Source organism: Macaca mulatta, chromosome 5 (assembly GCF_049350105.2).
Source record: "Macaca mulatta isolate MMU2019108-1 chromosome 5, T2T-MMU8v2.0, whole genome shotgun sequence".
Lineage (NCBI taxonomy): Eukaryota > Metazoa > Chordata > Mammalia > Primates > Cercopithecidae > Macaca > Macaca mulatta.
The window spans coordinates 102,559,836-102,583,748 of NC_133410.1; the positions used below are offsets into that span (position 1 = coordinate 102,559,836).

Here is a 23,913-nt window from a genome sequence, read left to right on the forward strand (position 1 = left end):
CTTGGGATTTAAAAATGGAATCTAAACAAATAATACTCCAGTTTCCCTATGTCTTGGCTTCAGTTCTTAAAAGAGAAAAACAGCAACAATAACCAGCTAAAGAAAACAAGTGATGAAAACAAAACTCAGGTCATGTACATGTTTATTATACCTTGAGAACGTTGGAACTTTGGCCACTGTATTTCAGACATAGTATTTATAATAATTGAATTTTTTTGGTTGGTGTGTGTTTGTTTAGTTTTAGCAGAACTCTGTAGTGGTGTACTTTGGCCATATGTAACACTCAGGCAACTGGATATAGTTTGTACTGTAAATCCACAAAGCCCATGCTAAAAATATATTATACACTATAAAATTTATATACTACATACTCTCTTTTGTTGGAGAGAACATTGTGGTTTTATTTTGTTTTTAAATCGGGATAAAAATAATTAAAAGGAAAGAAGAACATTTGGTCAAAAACATTACATATCCATTTGTGTCTTATATAAAATATAGTAAGTCATCTATTGTTTTTGTTTGGTGGAAATATTTTCCTCTATCATGCTCTCTGTAGGATTATTGTGTGATTGCAATTTAAAATGACAAAATTCCTTCTGGTATTTCAATAAGATTTTGGAACCTTTAGAAATGTGTGGCTAAATTAACATTGATTATAGTCTACATTTTCGAAACCGTACTAATCCCATGAGACTTGCAGTGGGAAAAAAAAATGGTTTCTGTGGTCAAATCTATTTGGAATATTCTATAATCCAAATATCTTCTCCTAGAGATCAATAAGGCACATGAACTGAGATGTGAGGAGTTAATATTTACTGACAGTTTACCACATACCATTATCTCATTTAATGTTCATTCTGATTCTATTATGTGGGCACTATCATTATTCAAAAGGAAACAGGTTTATAGGGTTTATAATTTGTTCAACGTCACACTAAGAAAATAAAGGTACTGGATCTGACTTCAGAGACTGCACTCACAAGTACAAAGCTATATGTCCCATAATATCAATCAGTGAAATAATATATATTGATATAATTTTATGTTAATTATATTTCTATATTCATATTAACCTGTTTAAAGCTTTGAGCAATAATATGGTAATATCATCTGTTTAACTTTGCTTAACCCAACATTTCTAAATCTAGTTAGTTACAGGAAACTCATTAATTTTAGTGGAACTAGCGTCCTACAGAATTCATTTCCAAAAGTGCTGATATAATTAAGCTATAGTATTGCAATAGATGAGAAGCCAGGAAGGGAGTGGCTCTTTAGTGTTTCTCTGGCCACTTGTTCCAGCATATCTGCTGGTGTTCTCTGCCTATGCATGTCCCATGCTGGTCTCCACCTGACGATTTGGAAGGGCTAGAAATAGGGAAGCAAACACCTGATATCTTTGCTGCTGCAGGTGCACAGAGCACTGGAACTCTCTGCATAAATGTGTAATATTTAGGACATCCTGCAAAAGGAACAAGCTTAATTTAGTTAGGCCACAAGGTTGAGTGATAAACAGCATGTTGCTGTTATTGTTTAGTCAATTAAATCATCCCCTGTACTTGTAGGAACTGTTCCACATTTATTACCAGTGAGAAACAAGCTCGGGTAGTGTTGTTGATTTCCTTGTGTTGGATTGCGTTATACTTAGCACATCTAAAGATTTGAGAATGAATGGTGGAAGACACAGTGATAAATTGTCGAGCTTTTCTAAAGATTCAGAAGTTCTAAAGTTCCTGCCAGTGACAGATGGTCTGTCCTTACTCATTGCTTGTCTTCCTGACAGGACTTGATTTTTTTTTTCTTTTTTGCTCAATTCACTTACAGTAAGTTCAGTTTCTTGGGAGGTGGGATAGTTTCATTTGTTATAATTACATTACTGTATTTCGAAGTGGCATCAACTCTCTATGAACATGTCATTCTCTTTTTGGATTATTAATGTGCACATGTGTAATGACAAAAGGGAATTATAGGATAAGAGGAAGAGAGGAAATGCACTACCAAGGGAAATCCATACCTCAATCTTTCTGTTATTGTGATAACCAAGCATACTATTAAATAGAGTCCTCACTGGATAGTGTTTTTTAAAATAAATATTATTTTAGTACCTCCAATATTTTACAATAATCAAAAACTTTTTGAAAATTTTGTTTAAACTGCACAACTAGTGTTTATGAGCTTGTAAAATATTTCTAAGAATTCACACAATGAGCCCAAACAACTATAACAACGATGTGCTTAGATATTAAATAGTTTCCAAATGAAAAATGGAAAATTGCAATCAAATTTCTTAATTCCCTTCATCGATTTCAAATATGTTCACTGCTAAAATAGGAGATTAGAAGATATGCTATTTAGATAAGGAAGGTGGGAAAAGAAAACAATTCCCTGTGGAAGTAAATATAAAGGCTTTAAAAATTCTAGCTTGTCTTCAAATAACTTCAAAAATCCAGAAGTAATTTAGCCCTCAAGTTAATAATGCCACTAGTGTGATATAGCATTATATAGCTGCAAGTGTTACCGGGTGGAAAGAAATCGACATTATTTAAAAATATAAAAACAATCAGGTTAATTGATTTGGGATTTACAATAGTTGTCTTCTGTTATCTACACAAAGAGCTCAGAAATTCTTTTTATGTAATTTTTTTTCATAAGAGTGCTCACTCCATATTATCTCAATTTGATAATACATGAGAAGTGTAAACAACATTATTGCTCCTTTTTCTCCTTTATTTCCTTTAATTCTACTTCTACTGTGAGTTTAACCTCTTTGAAGTGATATGCATATACGTGCATATATGTTTCACTGAATATATATATCATACTATAAATTTATATGTGTGTGTGTATGTGATGTATGTGTATAATATACTACTCCTTTAAGTGAGAGAATTCAAAGCTTACTGGATTTCCAAGGTCTAGGCGATTGAACTCCATTTTATCTTTTTATTCCCCTTACTAAATGCTCCTACCATTACTGATATAAGTTACCATTTTATTCAGTGGCTTTTTAGCATTGCTTTATTTTGGTAACATTCAATTAGAAAATCTCAGAGAACTCATGCCAGCCCACTGGTTATGCATGAAGATGTTAACCTAGACCTAGGGAAATCATAATCCTTGTTTAGTGAACATTTTCTCAGATGGTAAATGGAAGAATTAACTGTGTAGAACATTACAAAAAAGTTTCAAGCTTCTTTAACACATGGGGTCACAATAATAATACATGGATTTTAGTTGTGTATCTATTGCATATACATTGATATATAATTAAAAAGACAAGACATATCTGTCTTTTTATTCTTAAGGACCATTCTAGTATAATTGGATTTTCTTCTCCAGATAAAAATGTGTTGGAAAAAGGTTCTAAATATTCAATATTTTTGAAAAGGCCAACAAATATTGCATAATTTTGGAATCATGCCTTTATAAAATCACAGAAGTAAAAGTTACTCTAGTGAGTATGTTTATTAAAATTTATTAAGATTACAAAAAGGTGCATAGATGAAGTTAATAAAAATGCTTTTCTTTAAAGATAAGATGAGCTAAATTACTCTAACAAGTAGACCCAAAATGTATTGTTCCACTACTAAAGGTTTGTTTCATGTCAGCTCAGTACCGCAGCATAGAGTAGAAAAGGGGAGTCTGCTCAGTGCACTGGAGCTATTGTGGCTTCCAGGGTCCTCTACGCATGACGTCACAATCCTAGTAAGCTGGAATGGACAGAGAGCAGACACAAGCACATAGGAGGTTTTATGAGTCAGGTTTGAAAGTGGCATACATCACTCTGCTCACATTTGATTGGCTTAGAACTCAGTCACATGACCTTGTAATTCTACCCTGCAGTGGAGGATGGGAAATGTAGCCTACCTGAGTGTCCCAGCAGAAGGAGAGAATGGATTTTCATGATCATCTCGCAGTTTCTACCACATGAACCCTTGACTTTGCTTAAAAATAGAGATGACTTTAAATGATTATGCTATTAATATAGTCTAGTTTTTCTGATAAACTTTGTATCCACTCACTTGTTTGTAGGGTAGGGTATTTTTTAAATTCATTTAGTAACCTAAATTGGAGACTAAGTTTGAGGACTAATGATTTTAGAATAGTTGGTCAAATAGAACTGGTAGGAGACCTTGGAACTTGAGAACCCAAAAGAGATTCAAATAGACTCTTTCTTGAAAATGCACATTAAGACATATAGGACTCATACTGAAGGTTCACAGATACTTAATGCCCACCTATGGTGAAGAGCACTCAATTTAGAACATGAAGATAGATTATTTATTCATTTATCTGTAGTAATATGCTGATAATTGTTTGCTTGTAACAAATTTATACTGCTAAAATATCTTATATGTTAATACTCATGAATAAAACCAAAGACGAGAAGGAGAGATTATCTCCTTGCTGACCCTAAGCAACAGAGGATAGTACAATGAGTAGAATCATGGCTTTAGACAACACATTTGTCTTTCTTCTTCACAGAAATACAAGATTTGTGCCTCAATATTATTTCATGCTTTTGCCTAAAATACTTTAAGATGAAGAGCCATGGGTAAATTTTATAGTCTAGATAGTTACTGATAAGTTATTATCATAACTCTTACCTTCTACTTAGTCCATAAATGCTGTTGCACAAAACAACTTCTCATTTAGTAATTTCTACAGGTAATGCAGAGTGCTCATAGTTTAAATTTTGCTTTATCTGATTACATAGTGAAGGTTATTATTTAGCTTAAAATGAGGATAACTTAAGCTAAATAGAATCACTCTACCACTGTTACTTCAGAAGTATTTTAAATCTATACTGCCTATCTGTTGGTATTCGCTTCTTTTTCTCTGAGTTCTATTTATATATTTTAGTAGTGATTTACCCCCTTCTACAACGTATTTCTCTTTATTTTACCCAGAAACCCACTTTTCTTATATCTTAGTTTCTAGTTTTAAGTCTTTTAAATCTAATGGAGTCCCACATATTTTCTATTACTTTTTATTGCTAATAAATTATTCATTATTTGTCTCTAGGATGATTAAAGTAAAACAATCAGAAAATTTGAAATAAGGATTACCATTACTAGTATAAAGTGTTTTTTTAGCGAAAACTGAAAACTGCCATAAGTTATATTTTAAATATTAAGTTTCACCTATAAGTGAAATACATATATTTCAAAAATGATAATAATAAAGCTTAAAAGTAGATAACATATCCTCAATTCTCTGATCATGTACTATCTATATACCTCAATAAAGTCACAGGGAACAACATGATGTATAATGGGATAGTATGAAACTTGTACCAAATGTTAAAAAAGCAAGATTCTACAACTAATTATGTACTTTGAAAAAACATTGAGTCACATACCAAATATATTTCCAATTTTATTTTTTGTGATGCAATGCATCTCTTAGCAGGTATTTCTCAGTAGGACAAAGAATAGCCACCAAAATGCAATTCACATTTTATAACAACTCCTTGATAGCTATTTGAAGGCATCTTCATTTGAAACCCTATCTTTGAGTGTTATTGCTAAAAACAACAGAATTATCTCCTGCAAAATAATCTCACTTATTATATGCCCATGCCATGCGTAAATCAGAAGAACACATCTTAGAATATGTATGATAAGATTTAGCAGAGTGGAAACTTTGATATAGAAACTGCACCTACTACACACATACACACATACACACACACACACACACACACACACACACACACACACACACACACACCCCTGAGGCTTAACTTTTTTGGCCTAAGCCAAGAATCATTTAGAATAAATGTATCTGAAGTTGGTCAAATAAGAGTGCTACCCATATATTTTTGTTCTTTCTGTTAAATATATTTTATTTATTTTCATTTTATTAGCAATCTAAAAGCTACTAAAATTTCCTACCCATGCTTTAATGCTAATATGTTGTCTATCACTTTTGGTATTTAACTTTGAGATAATTTAAGAATTAGATCACCTTAGAATACACAGGACAAAAATTTGCAGGAAAATATAGAGCAGTTTACTTAGTCAAAACAGTAGAAAGCATATACACAGAGAAGTAGCAGAAGATAAGAATATTAAATTAGAGCCAGATTGTAGAAGCTATGTACTTTGATATTTATTAGGTAGATGATAAAAAGCCATCAAAGTTTATTTTGAGTAGCGAATGTGATTTGAAATTTTATCTCCACTCTCAGTTAAATCACGAAGCAGTACATTTTATTTATGTATTTTTTTCTGTTGAAACCCATGGTTTTCTAGGTTTTGATGAATTATATTTTCAAATTTAATTAGCAAGTATACAGTGCATCTATGTTTCAAACACAAATGCTTCTACAGTGTTTTGCTAATGATTTTTCCATCTTCAATTAAGTAACAAAGACCTTTCTAACATACGATTCATTTTTTTTGTCATTTGCAAAGTATATTCATTAGTTTGGTTTGTTTTGCATGATTAATTTTGACTGATAGCTGATTTGTTTTCTATTCTAGGTTGTGGAGACTAATTTGGTTGCTTTTGACTGTCACTGGATCATTATAAATGAGGTAAAGCTAACTAAACCTTATCGTTATTTCTGTGTCCTTTTTTCACATATATAATTGTCGCATTTCCAATCCTTGAATTGGCCTTGAATTTTTAAGAGGAAACAACACGTGAAGTAAACATTCAACTTACTGAGTGAATGCTGTTTAACAAAAATAGAATGAAGTTTTTAAAAATGATAAGGGGCTTTATATTAATAAAATAAATGGAGAAAGTCTTTCTCACTGAGTATCTTTTCGCTCTTTCTGTTGGCTCATACTGCCTGCTCAAGGAGATCATCTTTATAAAAAGTACAGTTCTACTTTGTAAGCAAAGTAAACTCCTCCCAGGGGAGTGCTTGCGTTCCGTTTATATTTTAATGTTGTTTCTAGAACGGTTAAGTCCACCCTCTACGTGAGTATTAAAAAGTTCAGCATATGAATATGAATAAACAGAGAACAGATTTTTCCCTTTTCATAAGGAAGTACAACTGTTTTCAAATCTTTAGACTTGTCAAATTCTTGTGAAAGTCTTTTGATTTTTGCAAAGATAATACATAAGATTAAAAATATATTACAATGTAAAAGCCCTATGAAATAAGTTGTCCCATTAGCACCTGCCAGTCAGAAATAGAAGGAACACGAGCAGATCAGTCATGGACAAGTAATGTGATCACGTGGATTTTTCCTCAACAAGATGTAGTACTTGGTCATAACTATTACTTATGAATAAAAATAATGTATTATTTGTTCATTATACTAAATACACAATTCTAGACTAATAAGATTTGTTTTATGGACAAAATAGTATTTTTGGATAAGAATCCTGGTTTTCTAGTCAACAAGACAGGTTTGATCCTGGCTATGAAACTCGGTAGCTGTCTTAACATGGATATCAGCTTCTTGTGCCTCAGTTTATTCATTTGGACAAGTATAATAACAATTACCTTGCAAGTTCATAATAAAAGTTAAATGAGGTATTATCAGGTGCCCTTAACATAGTGCTTGACAAATGACACTCAAGAATGGTACTGCAATAATGATCATATAACATTAAAACTCAGAGAACATTCTCTTATATATTATTTTGTGGAATACTAAACCATATTCTCTGAAGTACTGAAGGAATGAAGTCCATAGAGAATAAATTATTTTTCTCTTTTTACACAGAAAAGTGAAAATAATTCCCAGTTTCAAGTTGTTTCTCTGACACTACACTTCATTGATTGAATGATCAATTTTTTTTATTTCAGAGTAAAGACACTGAAACCACCTTACAAGTCTGATTTTGGTCTGCCAAACTTTAGGTTTCTATGAATTTTAGCTGTATTTCTCATGCCAAAATAAGATAGGTTTTTCTGAGATTTCCTCAGGCAATACGTATATGGAGATCTGCTTTTCAATAAAGTTCTGATACCTTCTAAATTACTAGTATGTCTTAATTTTCATGTGGAATAACTAAACATTGCGATAGAGGGAAAGACAAAGCAAAAGGAATTTAACAAACCTTCGTAACTTTTCAAATTAAGTATTTTCATTTCAGTTTTTCTCCAAGGAAACTAAGTTTCAAACAAATTAAACAATTCAGCAAATATTACACAGCTATTAGTGATGATAATGGGATTTAAAGCTTAATCTTTTTCAGTGTAAAGCTTTGGTTGATTTTGTTTTGTCTGTCTTGTTTTTAGCTTTTAAGTTCAGGGGTACATGAGCAAGTTTGTATGTAGGTAAACTTGTGTCGTGGGGGTTTATTGTACAGATTATTTTGTCACCCAGGCATTAAGCCTAGTGCTCATTAGTTATTTTTCTTGATCCTTTTCTTCTTCCCACTCTCTGCCCTTCAGTAGACCCCCAGATGTGTTGTTACCCTCTTTGTGTCCATGTGTTTTCATCACTTAGCTCCCACTTATAAGTGAGAACATGAGGTATTTGGTTTTCTGTTTCTGCATTAGTTTGCTGAGGAAAATGGCTTCCAGCTCCATTCATATTTCTGCAAAGGGCCTATCATTCTTTTTTTGTGATTGCACAGTATTCCACAATGTATGTGTTACACATTTTCTTTATCCAGCCTACTATTGATGGGTATTTATGTTGATTCCATGTCATTACTATTGTGAATAGTGATGTAATGAACATAGGCATGCATGTGTCTTTATGATAGAACAATTTATATTCATTTGGGTGTATTTATATTGGGTATATTCACCCAGTAATGGGATTGCTGGGTGAAATGGTAGTTCTGCTTTTAGGTCTCTGAGGAAATCACCAGACTGTTTTCCACAATGGTTGAACTAATTTACACTCCCACCACAAACAATGTATAAACATTCCTTTTTCTTTACAACCATGCCAGCATCTGTTATTTTTTGACATTTTAGCAATAGCCATTATGATTGGCGTGAGATAATATCTCATAGTGGTTTTGATTTGGATTTCTCTAATGATCAGTGATGTTGAGCTTTCTTTCATATGATTATTGATCACATGGTGTATTATTTTGAAAAGTGTTGATGTCCTTTTTTCCACTTTTAAGTGGAGTTGTTTGGTTTTGCTTTAAATTTTTTAAGTTCTTATAGAACTTAAGAATAATAGACCTTTGTCAGATGCATAGGTTGCAAAAATTTTTTCCCCTTCTGTAGGTTGTTCACTCTCATGATAGTTTCTTTTGCTGTGCATAAGCTTTTCAGTTTAATTTGATTCCGTTTTTCAATTTTGCTTTTATTGCAATTGGTTTTGTCATCTTTGTCATGAAATCTTTGCCCATTCCTATGTATTGTCTAGGTTGTCTTCCAGGGTTTTTATAGTTATGGGTTTTACATTTAATGTTTTAATCCATCTTGTGTTATTTGTTGTATATGGTATAAGAAAGTGGTCTAGTTTTAATCTTCTGCATATGGCTTGCCAGTTATCCCAGCACCACTTATTATTAAAGGAAAGTGTCCTTTCCCCATTGCTTATTGTTGTCAGCTTTGTCAAAGATAAGATAGTTGCAGGTATGCAGCCTTATATCTGGGCAATCTGCTGCATTCATCTGTGTGTCTGTTTTTGTACCAGTATCATGCTGTTTTGGTTAGTGCAGCACTGTAGTATAGTTTGAAGTCGGGTAGCATGATGTCTCTAGCTTTGTTCTTTTCCCTTAGGATTTTGTTTTTTCATACATGCTTTTTGATACATTTTCACTTAGAATTTTGTTTTTGACTATGAAAACAACATCGTCACCCACTGTTTAAGGCTCAGTTTGTACTTCGGAAGGAATGGTCTCTTCATATGATATAGGTGTACCCTGAATAGATTAACATGTATTTAATTGGTAATAAATAAATATTTTTGATAATTATCTTGATGGTTTATATTTTTGAAATTCCTCAGTTATAATCTTATGGGAGCTATTTATGTCACTAGCTTTTTTTGGTTTTAATTTTTTTCTAGCTTACTTTTTTGAAATAAAGATTCTTCTAATTTTTTGTTTTTATTTCACATCCTACCTTGGACAGGGGATAGACAACACAGATTTCCTGATGCAAAACCAGCTGAAATCATTTTATCTATTCATGTCAGTCAACCTGATTAGAAAAATAAAGTGACTTCTTACCTTCTTAGATAAATTGATTAATTTAGATGAATTAATGCTTATAATCACTAAATTGAAATGGCCATTCTCCTCTGACGGTTGATAAGATTGCAAAAGGACCCCCTTAATTAATTTATTTTTTATATGCAATTTAGCTTCTACAAGTATACCTGAACTTAAAAGTATAAACTGAAGTAGAACTTCTGAGAACAACATGGTCATTAACCCACTGTTTAAGACTCCATTTGTACTTTGGAAGAAATGGCATCTTCATATTATATAGGTGTAGCCTGAATAGACTAGCAAGTATTTCATTGGTAATAAATAGTATGGAAAGAACAATAAAAATTTGTTTTCTTGTATTTTTCATAAGTGTTATGATTCATGTTTTTAAATTTATTAAATTTTATTTCATAAAATATTAGAAATGAAATATTGTCATTAAGTAGATGCTCCATAATTTGGGCCACTATTTAGCAAAATAAAATATCCATATAAATAAAGCAATCTAACTGGTAAATAACTCCATAAATGTTAGAAGTCTAGGAGATGATTAAGGAGACCTCAATTATTTTCTTATCCTTCAAACTTAGGTTTTCTACTGTGAACTGTCTAATAAAACCTCACCATCACAATCACTGAAACCTTTATCTCTTTCTTACCCACAGTCCTACTTTCTTGTCCTCCAGCAGAGGTACAATTTCTTTTGGGCAAGTCACACTGCCTAGCCTCTTAAAAATACAATGTCCACAACCCATACCATTTACATTACACTGGTTAGTACTTTTATCTGAACAAGATTAAAACTCAGAGCATGAGCAAATGTTTTCTGTATTTTAACCCATAAAAAAAATTATTGGCTGGTATATCCAAAATCAACACTCTCACTTTCAAGTTATTCCATTCACCCACCTTATTGTTCTTATTCATCCACTGTATTCTGAAATATGCCTCAGAAAATGACTTTTACAGTTTTCTTGCACACTTTTCATTTACATGCTTGTTTATAGGAATTTATAATGGATGAATTATAATGTTCCCTAGTTTCTATAAATGAAAAAAAAAAACATGGATTTCTCAAAATTGCTAGGAAGCTAATAAACTTTAAATATAATAAAAAAAAAACCCTCAAAATATGCAAATGCCCATTTTGGCTGAACATGGAGAACATGAATCTGTCTAGTTTTGTTTGTGTAGCTATTATTTTGTTGCTAATTTTAAAATGGGTTGCAGACATTGATTTAATCTTATTGCATCAATAGTTTTTAAAAGAGTGAATATAAATCAAAGTTGGCATTGTGCATCATGATAGAAATTGATGTAGAAACTTGAAAACAATATATTTTTTTCATTTGCATTAAGTGTGCTATAATAATGAGAGGCTGTGCTAGCTCATATGGTGTAATCAATCATATGTTAGTGCTTGGTAATAGTATTTATCTTCTTTGCGCAATCAGTGGATCCAGCTCAGAGCAGCCTTTCCATGCAAGTATTGTCATCCCTTCAGGGCCCTAAAGCAGATGGCCTAACACTTTATTTAAGTTTTACAAAAGTTAGAAATTCAGATAGGAAGATGTGCACTGTTCAGATCTGCAAGAAGCACAATGCTTCATGTACCCTTCTATTGCCTGATAATATAGAATATGACCTTTGTTGTCTTGATGTGATTTTACTGGCTTTTTACTTAATTTGAATAGTTTAAGACATTATTCTCTGTTAATCTGAGTACTCCTGAGTACTACATTTAAGGAGAAAGTTGTTGGTTTGAGTTTTTTTGGGTTTTTTTGTTTTTGTTTTTGTTTTTTGACAGAGTTTCACTCTTGTCACCCAGGCTGGAATGCAATGGCACGATCTTGGCTCACTGCCAGCTCTTCTGCCCGGGTTCAAATGATTCTCCTGCCTCAGTCTCCCGAGTAGCTGGGATTACGGGCATGTGCCACCAGGCCCGGCTAATTTTTGTATTTTTAGTAGAAATGCGGTTTCACCATATTGGTCAGGCTGGTCTCGAACTCCTGACCTCGGGTGATCTGCCCGCCTCAGCCTACCAAAGTGTTAGGATTACAGGTGTGAGCCACCGTGCCCGGCCGGTTTGGGGGGGTTTTGTTGCTGTTTTGAGATTTAAAAAGCCTATATGTGTAATGGATGTTTTTCATTTTTTCTAGTTTAATGATGAATTGAACTGCTCACTTTTAAGCTTTCAAGTAGAAAGTTGCCATTCTGCTACTCTTCCTGTTGGTACATAGCCTACAGTTGGATTTGTTCCATTTTCTAACATTTGCATAATTGATTCATATTAATGTTAAATTTTACAGAAGCATCAAAGGGTCATCTTTGCTAAAATATGAAAAATATAAACAAATAAGAAACAAACACCACATAGTAGAGGGCTTAATCTTAATAGTAAAATCTGCTTCATTTAGAATTGTTTAACATTTTAAAGCATTCTGGTGTCTAGAATTAAAATTTCAAGTATCAGTCTTTAGAAGATAATAAAATCTTACCATTCATTCATTCATTAAATTTTGCATTTATCAACATTTATTGATACCTAGTATGAGCCAGAATATTTGTTAGATGCTAAGAGATATAAGAATGGGAAAAAGGAAACTATTCCTCTGAAATAGTTATTTTTAATCTGAATTGGCATCTGATCTAATGGATTCTGAGAGTCTTTTCTTCCCCACAATCTTATTCATTTAAACATAAAGCTGATATACTACAAGGATTCAGGAATGATTCAATTCTCCTAAGATATTTCTTCTGGGAAAGGGCTGTTTCTAGATGGGGTTGTATCCCCAGAAGGTATTTTAGCATTCCTTTTTTCTTCCTTGGGGCTTTCACAGCTCAGGATTCAACCTACATTAAATTATTAAAGCAAAGTGAATAAGAATATTTTGCCAGACATATTGACTTTGATTCTTAATAATTTTCAAATATCTAGGTAAATTACTTTTGGGAAAAAAGGCTTGCTTAGCCTAAATGAGTAAAATAGAAAAAGCTAAGTCACTAAAAAATATTTAATCATTTTTATTGCAATGTGAATTCTACTTTTATGAATATACTCAATAAAATAAAGAATATAAGAAGGAAAATAATTTTATAATTTGGGTTCTTTAAATTACTTACAGCTCAGGAATACTCTATATCTTTTAAAAGATTAAGATATTTAGTGGTTCTGTGGGCTTGGGAGAGTGAGTACTTTATTGGTAAACTAGTTCTTCACATGATTATTTTTAAAAATCTGACAGTTTAAACATTTTTTTAAAATTCAGAGCATTAGAATAATATAGATCCTAGTAGACTGCATAACATTTTAATATACGAGTTTATTTCTGGAATTTTTTTCCATTTAAATGGATCTCTTTATAGATTAAATGATCACTTGTCTTTCAGTGTTTATATAACATTGCATCTGCCACTCTTGAAATGCCCCTTTTGAAATGCACATGTAAAGTTCCGTAAATATAAAATAGCTGCCGAATCAAGTTTTCATATCACTGTTAAGCTGTTTTTGAGATCACATGTCAAGACTAAAATTGCAAGTGAATTTTTTGAGACAGATTGTCTGTTAGTTTCATTCAGAATGACAGATTCTTTCTTCCCAGAAAATTACTTTCTCTTCCCTTCCCCATATAATAATAGGCAAAATACATTCAATTCAAATAGATATTTCTTCAGATATATTTTAGTTGTTTAGGTGCCTGAGAACTTCATCTTTGGAAACCTATGAAAGGTAACCATCCCTTTTCCCTTTTTGTGGGTTTGAAAAATGTCCTCTTAAAGAATTTGGCTCATGATAGATGACTACATCATTCCTTCCAGAATCATCAGGAAATTAAATGCTCAAATAATGTATCTTTACAGTTTTAAATTCTACCATTCATAAATATTAATCTAAATAATTCCTGTAAGGAAATATGGACTTGTATAACTTCTTCAGAGACTGTTTCTTTTGATGACATTGATAAATTCATCCCATGAATAGAATATTATGAATGAAGAGCTTCAAGTCTTCCTGAATCTTTGTTTATAAACTGAGAATAAATAGCATCCGATTGAGAGTATCATCTGTTAGCAGAAAATGGGATAATAAAGTAATTAGTATTTTGCTTAACATATAGTAGATATTTATTAAATGTAAATTTTTATCCAATATGCTGATTTGTCATTCATTGTGAGTGGTGTAGATACAGTATTGTTTGATAAAATGTTGATAAATCTTAGCATTGCTAAAGCAAAAAATACCACATACATAAAACAACTTAGTTAATATTATGAGAAAAGTGGTACAATTTTCCACTGCCTTTCAAATGAAAGTTCCTGTCTTTATCATTTGTAATTTTAAAAATTGAAAGACATTGAATAGCAATATTAATATTAATTAACTTTAAAAGATGTCTGGTTAAAATCAGGGCTTCAAATGGAGTTGACAGGATACCATTTAATCCTACTTTGTGAGTAGATTACATAGAATTTAAAAGCAGCCTGCTCCTTGCCAGACAAAGTTTTTGGTGGCCACTGAAATGACACAGACTAAAGGAAAAGGATGGCATTTTAAATTGAGAAAAAACATTTTTACGGAACATTAAGGATTGATTAAATGCCCAGAAATCCAGGATATTGCACTAGATATAGCTGATGACAGGCATTATTTTATTCTCAGAACAATTTATACTTCATAAAGAGTATATATAAAGGGTGATTTTTGAATCTAACATATGCTACAAGAAAGAACAATATATAATTGATCTGGTAAGGAAATAAAGAAAATTTACACCTATGAATTATCTCTTTTATTTCATTCTTCTGTTATAATTTCTTAGATCAAACCTTGGAAAAACTCACTGCAACCCAAAACGTATTTTGTGTCTAATCTTTTAGTTATGTTACCATAAGAATTGACTGAAACCAATAGTATATTAATTACAAAGACTTCATTGGATTAAAAGGTTTCAAATGAACACTATTAAGCACAAACTTCTCTAGTAAAGACTACCTTAAAACGAAAATTTATATTGATCACTTTTATCCTAATTCCATTTAGAATAGATAAAATTTGTTTAGATAAAATTCATTTAGATAAAGAGCACTGGGTTTCTCATCTCATCCTAATTCAGACTGTATTAAGCAACAGAAGTTTTCATCTACTCCTTACCAAGAGAAACATATGAGTTAACATCAATAATTCTAATAAATTATTAGAAAAACTCCTTATATATCCTCTTGCTCTACTTGCCTCGGTTAAAAGCCACATTTTTCATTGCTAATTGTGTGTGTGTGTGTGTGTGTGTGTGCATATGTATGTGTGTGTATGTGCATGTGTATAACTCTTACATGGCAAATACCTTCCTAGATACTCAAAGTAATAAGTAATTGAAATCCATTAATTAATAATAAACTATAATTGCAACTTACTTTGTGACCTTTTTAAATGTTTCGACCACACCTATATGTTTCTAAAATGTTCAACATTATAAATTATAAACTTATTAATAACCGTATGTAAGTCAATTGCTTCATTTAGAATTGTTAGGCCCTAATGTATATAATTTAAAGCACAGAAAGCAACTACAAATGAATAGATCATTTTAACAAAAATATGTTGCTTTCTTCGCTAAGCATTAAGGCAATATATTACAGTAACAGAATCCCTAACATTTACAGATAATAACTCAGTAGATTTGTGTTTTGTTACTGTATTAAAGTATCTCTAATTCTTCCACCTCTTATCTTATAGGAAATAAACGATGTGGATGTACAGGAACTTGTAAGAAGGTCAATTGGAAGGTTAACGATTATTCGGCAGACATTTCCAGTTCCCCAGAATATAAGTCAGCGGTGTTTCCGTGGCAACCATCGAATATCTTCAACATTGTGTGATCCAAAGGATCCATTTGCTCAGAATATGGAGGTATATTATAAATGACAGGGTATTTCTTCCAGGGTGCTTCGTTGGGCAATTGCAAGGAGAGCTTTATGAGTTGCATTGGATTCAGAATTGTGTGTGTTATTTCTGAACAATTCTCCTCCTCCAGCAATTTCATAAGTCTGATGGGGAGAAAGTGCTAAGAATTTGTGTCTTTGTTCCTTTTGATCTCACTATAGAAAAAATTCTACTTGTTTAATTAAAAATATCATAAGTAAAGGTTATTTTCTTCTAAACAAGTAGGTCCATAATATTTCTCACAGGAGAATTTGTAGTTGGAACTACTGATTCCAAACTCCAAATTATTAAACTAATAAATGTATTTGACTTTCCTGGCATAAGAAGGACATAGATACTTATTCTTTTTTAAAAAGATTGATCTCCAGTTTGAATAACTCCAACCAAAAAAAAAATAAATATGAAAAATGTGCTCTAGCATTTTATGGTCACATCCAACTCCAAGAGGATATAGCTGAAACCTTCAGCATCCAGAATACAACAAAGAATTTGAAAGGTATAAATAAAATGTCTGAACAGCAAAACAGAGAACACCAAGTCCCTGTAGCTTACTCATAAGAATGCCCTTTAAATACTTACTTGAAGCCTATTTCTTTTTCTTAAGGAAAAGCATCTCTGATTTGTTTTCACTTTGCACTGGAGATCTCAATATGTCAATCTGGAGGGGCTGTTATACAAAGCAAGCACACAGGACAACAGCACTGAGCCTTAAGGAGCCCTTTCAAGGCAAGAGACAGGAGAAAAAATCAATCAGATAAACTAACTCATATATCCTGTCAGCATAGGACTCTTCCTGCAAAAACAAATCTGTGCCATAAAACAACTCCTAAAGGTATTACTGCACTATAATGCTAGCATATAAGTTAATATTTAAACAATAACCCTGAGATATCAGCAAATATTAAAGGTATCATCAATTTTAGAAGTCAACAAAACCTAATATATTTTAGAAACCTGTTCTTTAAAATATTTACTATAGGAAACATTTTTATCATCATTATTATTATTATACTTTAAGTTCGAGGGTACATGCGCACAGCGTGCAGGTTTGTTACATATGTATACATGTGCCATGTTGGTGTGCTGCACCCATTAAATCGTCATTTACATTAGGTATATCTCCTAATGCTATCCCTCCCCACTCCACCCTCCCCACAATAGGCCCCCGTGTGTGATGTTCCCCTTCCTGTGTTCAAGTGATCTCATTGTTCAATTCCCACCTATGAGTGAGAACATGCAGTGTTTGGTTTTCTGTTCTTGCGATAGTTTGCTGAGGATGATGGTTTCCAGCTACATCCATGTCCCTACAAAGGACGTTAACTCATCCTTTTTTATGGCTGCATAGTATTCCATGGTGTATATGTGCCACATTTTCTTAATCCAGTCTGTCACTGATGGACATTTGGGTTGATTCCAAGTCTTTGATATTGTGAATAGTGCTGCAATAAACATACGTGTGCATGTGTCTTTATAGCAGCGTGATTTATAATCCTTTGGGTATATCCCCAGTAATGGGATGGCTGGATCAAATGGTACATCTAGTTCTAGATCCTTGAGGAATCGCCACACTGACTTCCACAATGGTTCAACTAGTTTACAGTCCCACCACAGTGTCAAAGTGTTTCTATTTCTCCACATCCTCTCCAGCACCTGTTGTTTCCTGATTTTTTAATGATTACCATTCTAACTGGTGTGAGATGGTATCTCATTGTGGTTTTGATTTGCATTTCTCTGATGGCGAGTGATGATGAGCATATTTTCATGTGTCTGTTGGCTATATGAATGTCTTCTTTTGAGAAGTGTCTGTTCATATCCTTTGCCCACTTTTTGATAGATTTGTTTGTTTTTTTCTTGCAAATTTGATTGAGTTCTTTGTATTATTAGATATTAGCCCTTTGTCAGATGAGTAGATTGCATTTTAGTACTTCGAGATTTTCAGTTTTAACAGTTTGGAAATATAAGCCTAGGAAAATTAGTTACTCTCTAATAATACTAGATAAATAAGGTGATTTTGCAAAACTACTCTGAAAAATAACCCCACAACCTCCCTATCCTTAGTCACCTTTGAATTTTTAAAAAAGGACTTGCCATTTATCCAAACATTTCTTCCAGTTATTATCATTATAGTGCACAGATTGGCTCTAGGATCATTGAGCTGTAACTTTCTGTTCCCTACTACATTTTAAGCTCCTTTAGAATAGTTTCTTTCCATGACCAGGTACAGTGGCTACACCTGCAATCCCAGCAATCTGGGAGGCCAAGGTGGAGAATCATTTGAACCCAGAAGTTTGAGACCAGCCTGGGCAGCATGGCAAAACCCATCTCTGTAAAAAAAAAATAAATAAATAAATTAAAATTAAAATTAAAAAATTAAAAATAAATAAATACATTAGCCAGGTATGGTGGTACCCACCTGTAGTCCCAGCTGCTCAGGAGGCTAAGGTGGGAGAATCACCTGAGTCCTAGAGGTAGAGGCTGCAGTGAGCCAAGATTGTGCTACTGCATTCCAGCTTGGGTTTCAAAGTGAGTCCCTATCTCAAAATAAATATGTCCCTTCAAGAGCCCAGCATCATAAGTACCCATAACGTGCTTCTCTACCATTTCCTCCATCATAATTACCACAGTGCTTTGGATCTGTGTGAATATATATGTTTGAATGTAATTAAGGAGATGGCAATAGTCAAAGTAAATCCTCTGAAGCCTTAATGACGTCACTTTAAATTTCAGTTCCACCCTTATCTATATGTGTATTATTTCATTCTCACACTGCCATGAAGTACAGGGAAGAGGTTTAATTGGCTCACAGTCCTCGGGGCAGGGAAGCCTCAGGAAACTTACATTCATGGCAAAAGGGGAAGCAAACACGTCCTTCCTCACATGGCAGCAGGAAAGAGAAGGCCTGAGCAAAAGGGGGAAAAGACGCTTATAAAACCATCAGATCTCGGGAAAACTCACTACTTTCATGAGAATAGCAAGCAGATAATCGCCCCCATGATTCAATTACCTCCCACCAGGTCCCTCTTATGATACGTTGGAATTATGGGAACTACACTTCAAGATGTGATTTGGATGGGGACACAGTCCAACCATATCAATATGCTTATAATGTCCCATGTTTGCATTTTAACTGGTCATGGATATAATTGATGTGAAAATGATAGAATTCTAAATAGAAAAAAATAAATGAAATAATTTTTGATTTAGAAAATTATAAAATATTAAAATTTGTTTTTGTCAAAAGAAGTATCAGGAAATGAAATACAAACTTAAGAAAAATTATTGACTGTATCATTTAGGGACAGCAGAAATTATTTTATAGCATATTTGCCTAACAACATAATCTTTCCATTTCAGTTGATGAGGACTTTAATATCTGTGAACTAATATTTTATTTATGTCTATATTCCTAATCTTACCTGAAACAACAAAGCTGTATGGGGAAGCACCAACTTCCTCCTGACTCATACCTTCATCTTGGTCCTGTCCAACCCACAGATGGAAGAAAACAAGAGAACTACTTTTGCTTTGAGGATTTGTTACATGTTAGCACCCCACTTATGTGTGATAGAATTTGATCTCCGGACTGTTACTGATTTTAATATACATAGGCAGAGAAGTAAAATTTAGAAAAAAGCAGAAAATACATTTCACAAACTTTTTAATTAGCACCCAAAGGCTGAAACCCAGGATTAGTTGAAGTTGCAAAATAAATATAAAATAACACCTTTTAGCTAGAAAATGGTATTTTTAGCAACATATGTAACAAGCAGGAAGTGATCCATTTACTGCTTGATGGAACTAATATTAGTTTGGCTGCTAATGGAGAGAAAACAGAAACATTCCAACACTTTTGCTCCTGCTTTCTCCATCTAAGAAAAATTGTCTTCAAATTGGGAAGCTTAGAGTAAAATTCATTAAAAGAAAGTAATCCACTGGTTTAGAAGGAACAGGGAGATAGTAAGAGTAGACCCACTGCTTTGAATTAGGCTTGCCAAATAATTGCTCAGAGTACCAATCAGTCAGCAGGAATGATCAAAATATGATAGCTCAAAAATACTGGAGAAACACTTAAGAAGAGGACCAAGGTACAGGAGATAGGTGTATTGTCCCAATTGTTGAAAGGAAGGAAAAAAGATTCTCATGGAGTTTAGCATATTAAATGTTACTATTTAGGTAAACTGTAGAATATATTACTAAATCAATGGTTTGGAATACTTCAGATAAGACAACAGGGCTCCCAATACCATCGGTGTGTGATGTTCCCCTTCCCGAGTCCAAGTGATCTCATTGTTCAATTCCCACCTATGAGTGAGAACATGCGCTGTTTGGTTTTCTGTTCTTGCAATAGTTTGCTGAGAATGATAGTTTCCAGCTGCATCCATGCCCTACAAAGGACACAAACTCATCCTTTTTTATGGCTGCATAGTATTCTATGGTGTATATGTGCCACATTTTCTTAATCCAGTCTGTCACTGATGGACCTGATGTAAATGACGAGTTGATGGGTGCTGATGAGTTGATGGGTGCAGCACACCAACATGGCACAAGTATACATATGTAAGAAACCTGCACGTTGTGTACATGTACCCTAGAGCCTAAAGTATAATTTAAAAAAAAAGAAAAAAAAAAAAAAAAAAAAAACAGGGCTTCCTTAAAAACAAGCACTGCCAAACTAAGCCCTTATTTATAGTTTTGTTTGTTTGTTTGTTTGTTTGTTTTTTAGATTGGGAGAATGTCATAAACCTATATGTTGCTTATTGATTTTTTGCATGGTGTTTGACAAATTTTTGCCTGAAATCGTTAGGAAAGATATTGAAAAGTCTTGATAGAATGATGACATTCAAACATTTTCACTGACGGGCTCCTAAAGGCAGAAGATAGTGAACACTCTGGCCTGAGATAGAAAGCAAAATAAAGCTCAAAAATATTTAAGTCTCATTATTACCTTCAGAAGTTATAACATTTGTGTATATATAATTAAAAGTAATACTCCAAATGATTTGCCAATTGAACTATTTAGTTGTTTTTCTCCAAATCTTCAAACAAAATTAATATTAATATCTAAATGAATCAATCAAATCTTCAAGCAATATTGATATGACTAGAATACGCCTTAGATGTATTCTGTGGCTTCTAGCACTTCCTGATATCCACAACCTACCACCAGAGTTCCTTTGTCCTGAGTTTGAGGATTGTAGAACCAGATGAATATTCAAACTGCACTGATAAATATTCTATTCCTGAAATGCAAGGAACTGTCTATGGTCATTCACAAGATTCTATTCTTGGACCTAATATTTTTTAAATGTCTATCACTGCATGAATGAAAATGAATAAAACATGCCTATCAAATTTGTAAATGGCATAAAGCTAGAAGAGAAAGTTTATGTTGTACTAGATAATCAAGTTCCAAATTGTTAGTGTTGACTAAATAATAAGCCTAAAATTTGAAACAGCACAGATAAAGTATAAGTTCAAAATCAATTACATGAAGCCTAGATGGAAGAATCCTGGTTTGACAATTGTTCAGATTCCTTAAGTTGAAGGTAAATTCGGTGTGTGTATCGCACAAATCATATTTGCAATAACTATTTTAATATAGTTGTGGTCTGTATGTCAGAAGAATTTTGCTAAGATAAAGAGATCTAATGTCTTACACTATTCTCTCCTAGTCAGATCACATCTGTAATAATGTGTCAATTCTGGATACTAAATTTTTAACAGAAACGTTGAAACACAAGAGAAAAATGAGAACTAAGATGATCAGCCTAGAAACTATACCAGGTGATGAAAACTAAAAGAAAGATATTTCAAAGCAAGCCATAGATGGTGTCAAATATTGAAAGCTTGTCACGTAGAGGAGGTGAGTGTGGAGGTTTGGTGATGTCAAAGGACAAATGTAGTGCCAATAAGGTAGGGAGGAATGATTGGTTATATGTGACATACTAGAGTCTATGATTTTAGAGGTGGTGCATGTTTCTGTCCAGTCAGTAAATGGTCATTTGTGTTGGTCGAGGCCTAAGTAGAAGTGAAGATCATCTGTATAGGAATTGAAGTGACCTTTTAAAATGCTGAGAGATAGTTTGGTATTATTGTGAAGGAGGGGTCAAAGGCCTTACAAATAAAAAAATGACCAAAATCTCAGTTAATGATGACAGAAAAAAAGCGATAAAGTGTAGCATAGGAAAGAATGTGAAGCTCGAAGAATGGGCACTGGCCTGCAGTCAAAAAGTGTCAGATCAGGAGGGGTAATGAAAAGCTCGGAGAATATTACCACCACTTCTTGATCCTGCAGTTTGGAATGTGGACAAATGAGGAGACATAGTCATTTACTGAAAACGCCTGTCACGTAATAGGTACAAAGTACTCACCTTTAAGACTAGCATAGATGCTCAAAATACATGCCTCAGGGTCTGCAAAAGAGAATGTGCCTCAGCAGTGTCAGGTTTGGATAAAACCCAGGTTACCAGAATTTTCATGTCTCAACTTCCGTCAAACACACTTGGCTTTAAAATTGACTTTCGTTTTTTCTCCTCTCTCCATCCTTTGTCTTCTTTTACTTGACAAGTGTTTATCAAAAACCAAATATGTGCTAGGCTTTAGGCTAAGTCTAAGAGAAATAAATTATAGGGAAAAATGGAAGAGAAAAGATATACAGTATGAGTCCCCATCTAGGAGGAATTTATTTTTTGTGGAAAAGGTAGATTTTAAAAAAGATTTAGTATTCTGATATGTTTCAAAGGCTTATGCACTGTGTGTTCCAGTAGATAAAAAGAGGTGGTCTTTGAACTAAATATTGAGAAATGTTAACTAGTTGGAGAAAGGTGAGGAGATAGCAAGGGATGCTTCCCTAACAATCTTAAATACATGTTCACCAAAGGGAAGAGTAAAATAAAGCTAGAGAAGGAAGAGGAAGTAAGTTTCAGGCAGTAGAACCAGGAGAGGTTAGGAAAGGGCAGACGGTTGTGTGTTATTTTGATTTCCCTGGATGTGTGTCCTTCATGTAATTTATATATTTTCCTGTTGGGTCTTTACTGCCTAATTCCAACCTGGATGTTGATTCATGGACTAGATTTAGCTGTATAGCAGATTTCAGCCATTCTTTTGTAGTCTATCTAGTAATTATTGGGCAAAATGGGGAGTGGCTGGGATGGGGAGTGAAAATAGTCAGTCCTAATACGTCCTTATGAAAGACAAACTTGCATTGCACGTAATGCATTGAGTGTTCAATGTCTCTTCAAAAAAGTCCTGTAAGTATTATATATATAAAATGATACTTCACAAACACAAATGATTGAAGATTTACATGGTATGTAAAAGAAAACTCACAAGGCACTGTTAGGAATTTCTTATTAAAAGCTCTGAATAGCATCAGACTCTAATTATCTCAATAGCCAGAGCTTAGTACCATCCTGTGATGTGGGTAGACTACTTTAAAAATTTCCTCCATGATTAAATATACCCCGAGGACAATCCATATACTCTCCTGTGTGTTTTTAGGAAAAACCGCGATAACAATATCCTTCTAAAAATCTGAAAAACACAAATGCTTTAAGATGGAATTAATTTTCATCACTACATTGATTCCTCATTTTTTAAATTTTATATTGGGTTTTTCCTTCAGAAGAAATATAACATTAAGCAGCTTTTATTGACCAAGGATTCCATTTGGTATTACGTTTTCTGAATAATTTTTAACTTCTTCGAAAAATAAGCAGCTTTGATAATTAATCGACAGTATAAATAGTATCTCTGGCAAAACTTAATTGTAAGAATGCAGTTAACCTTAGCAAAAAAAAAAAAAGGCTATAATTTATTTTTCAATCTATGTAGAAAGAAGCTAATAACATGGTTGTCTTAGAAGAAGCAAGTGTTAATATAAA

The 23,913-nt window shown here is 33.1% G+C and overlaps 1 protein-coding gene across 2 annotated transcripts in view; it reads left to right on the top strand.

The window, feature by feature from the left end:
* GRID2 (glutamate ionotropic receptor delta type subunit 2) overlaps nt 1–23,913 on the top strand; it is a 1,541,190-nt gene that overhangs the window by 929,440 nt on the left and 587,837 nt on the right. For both annotated transcript variants that reach the window (XM_028849003.2, XM_015138804.3), the window contains exons 5-6: nt 6,486–6,539; nt 15,824–15,997. In XM_028849003.2, the coding sequence (XP_028704836.1) occupies nt 6,486–6,539; nt 15,824–15,997 (228 nt within the window). The remainder of the gene's footprint in view (nt 1–6,485; nt 6,540–15,823; nt 15,998–23,913) is intronic.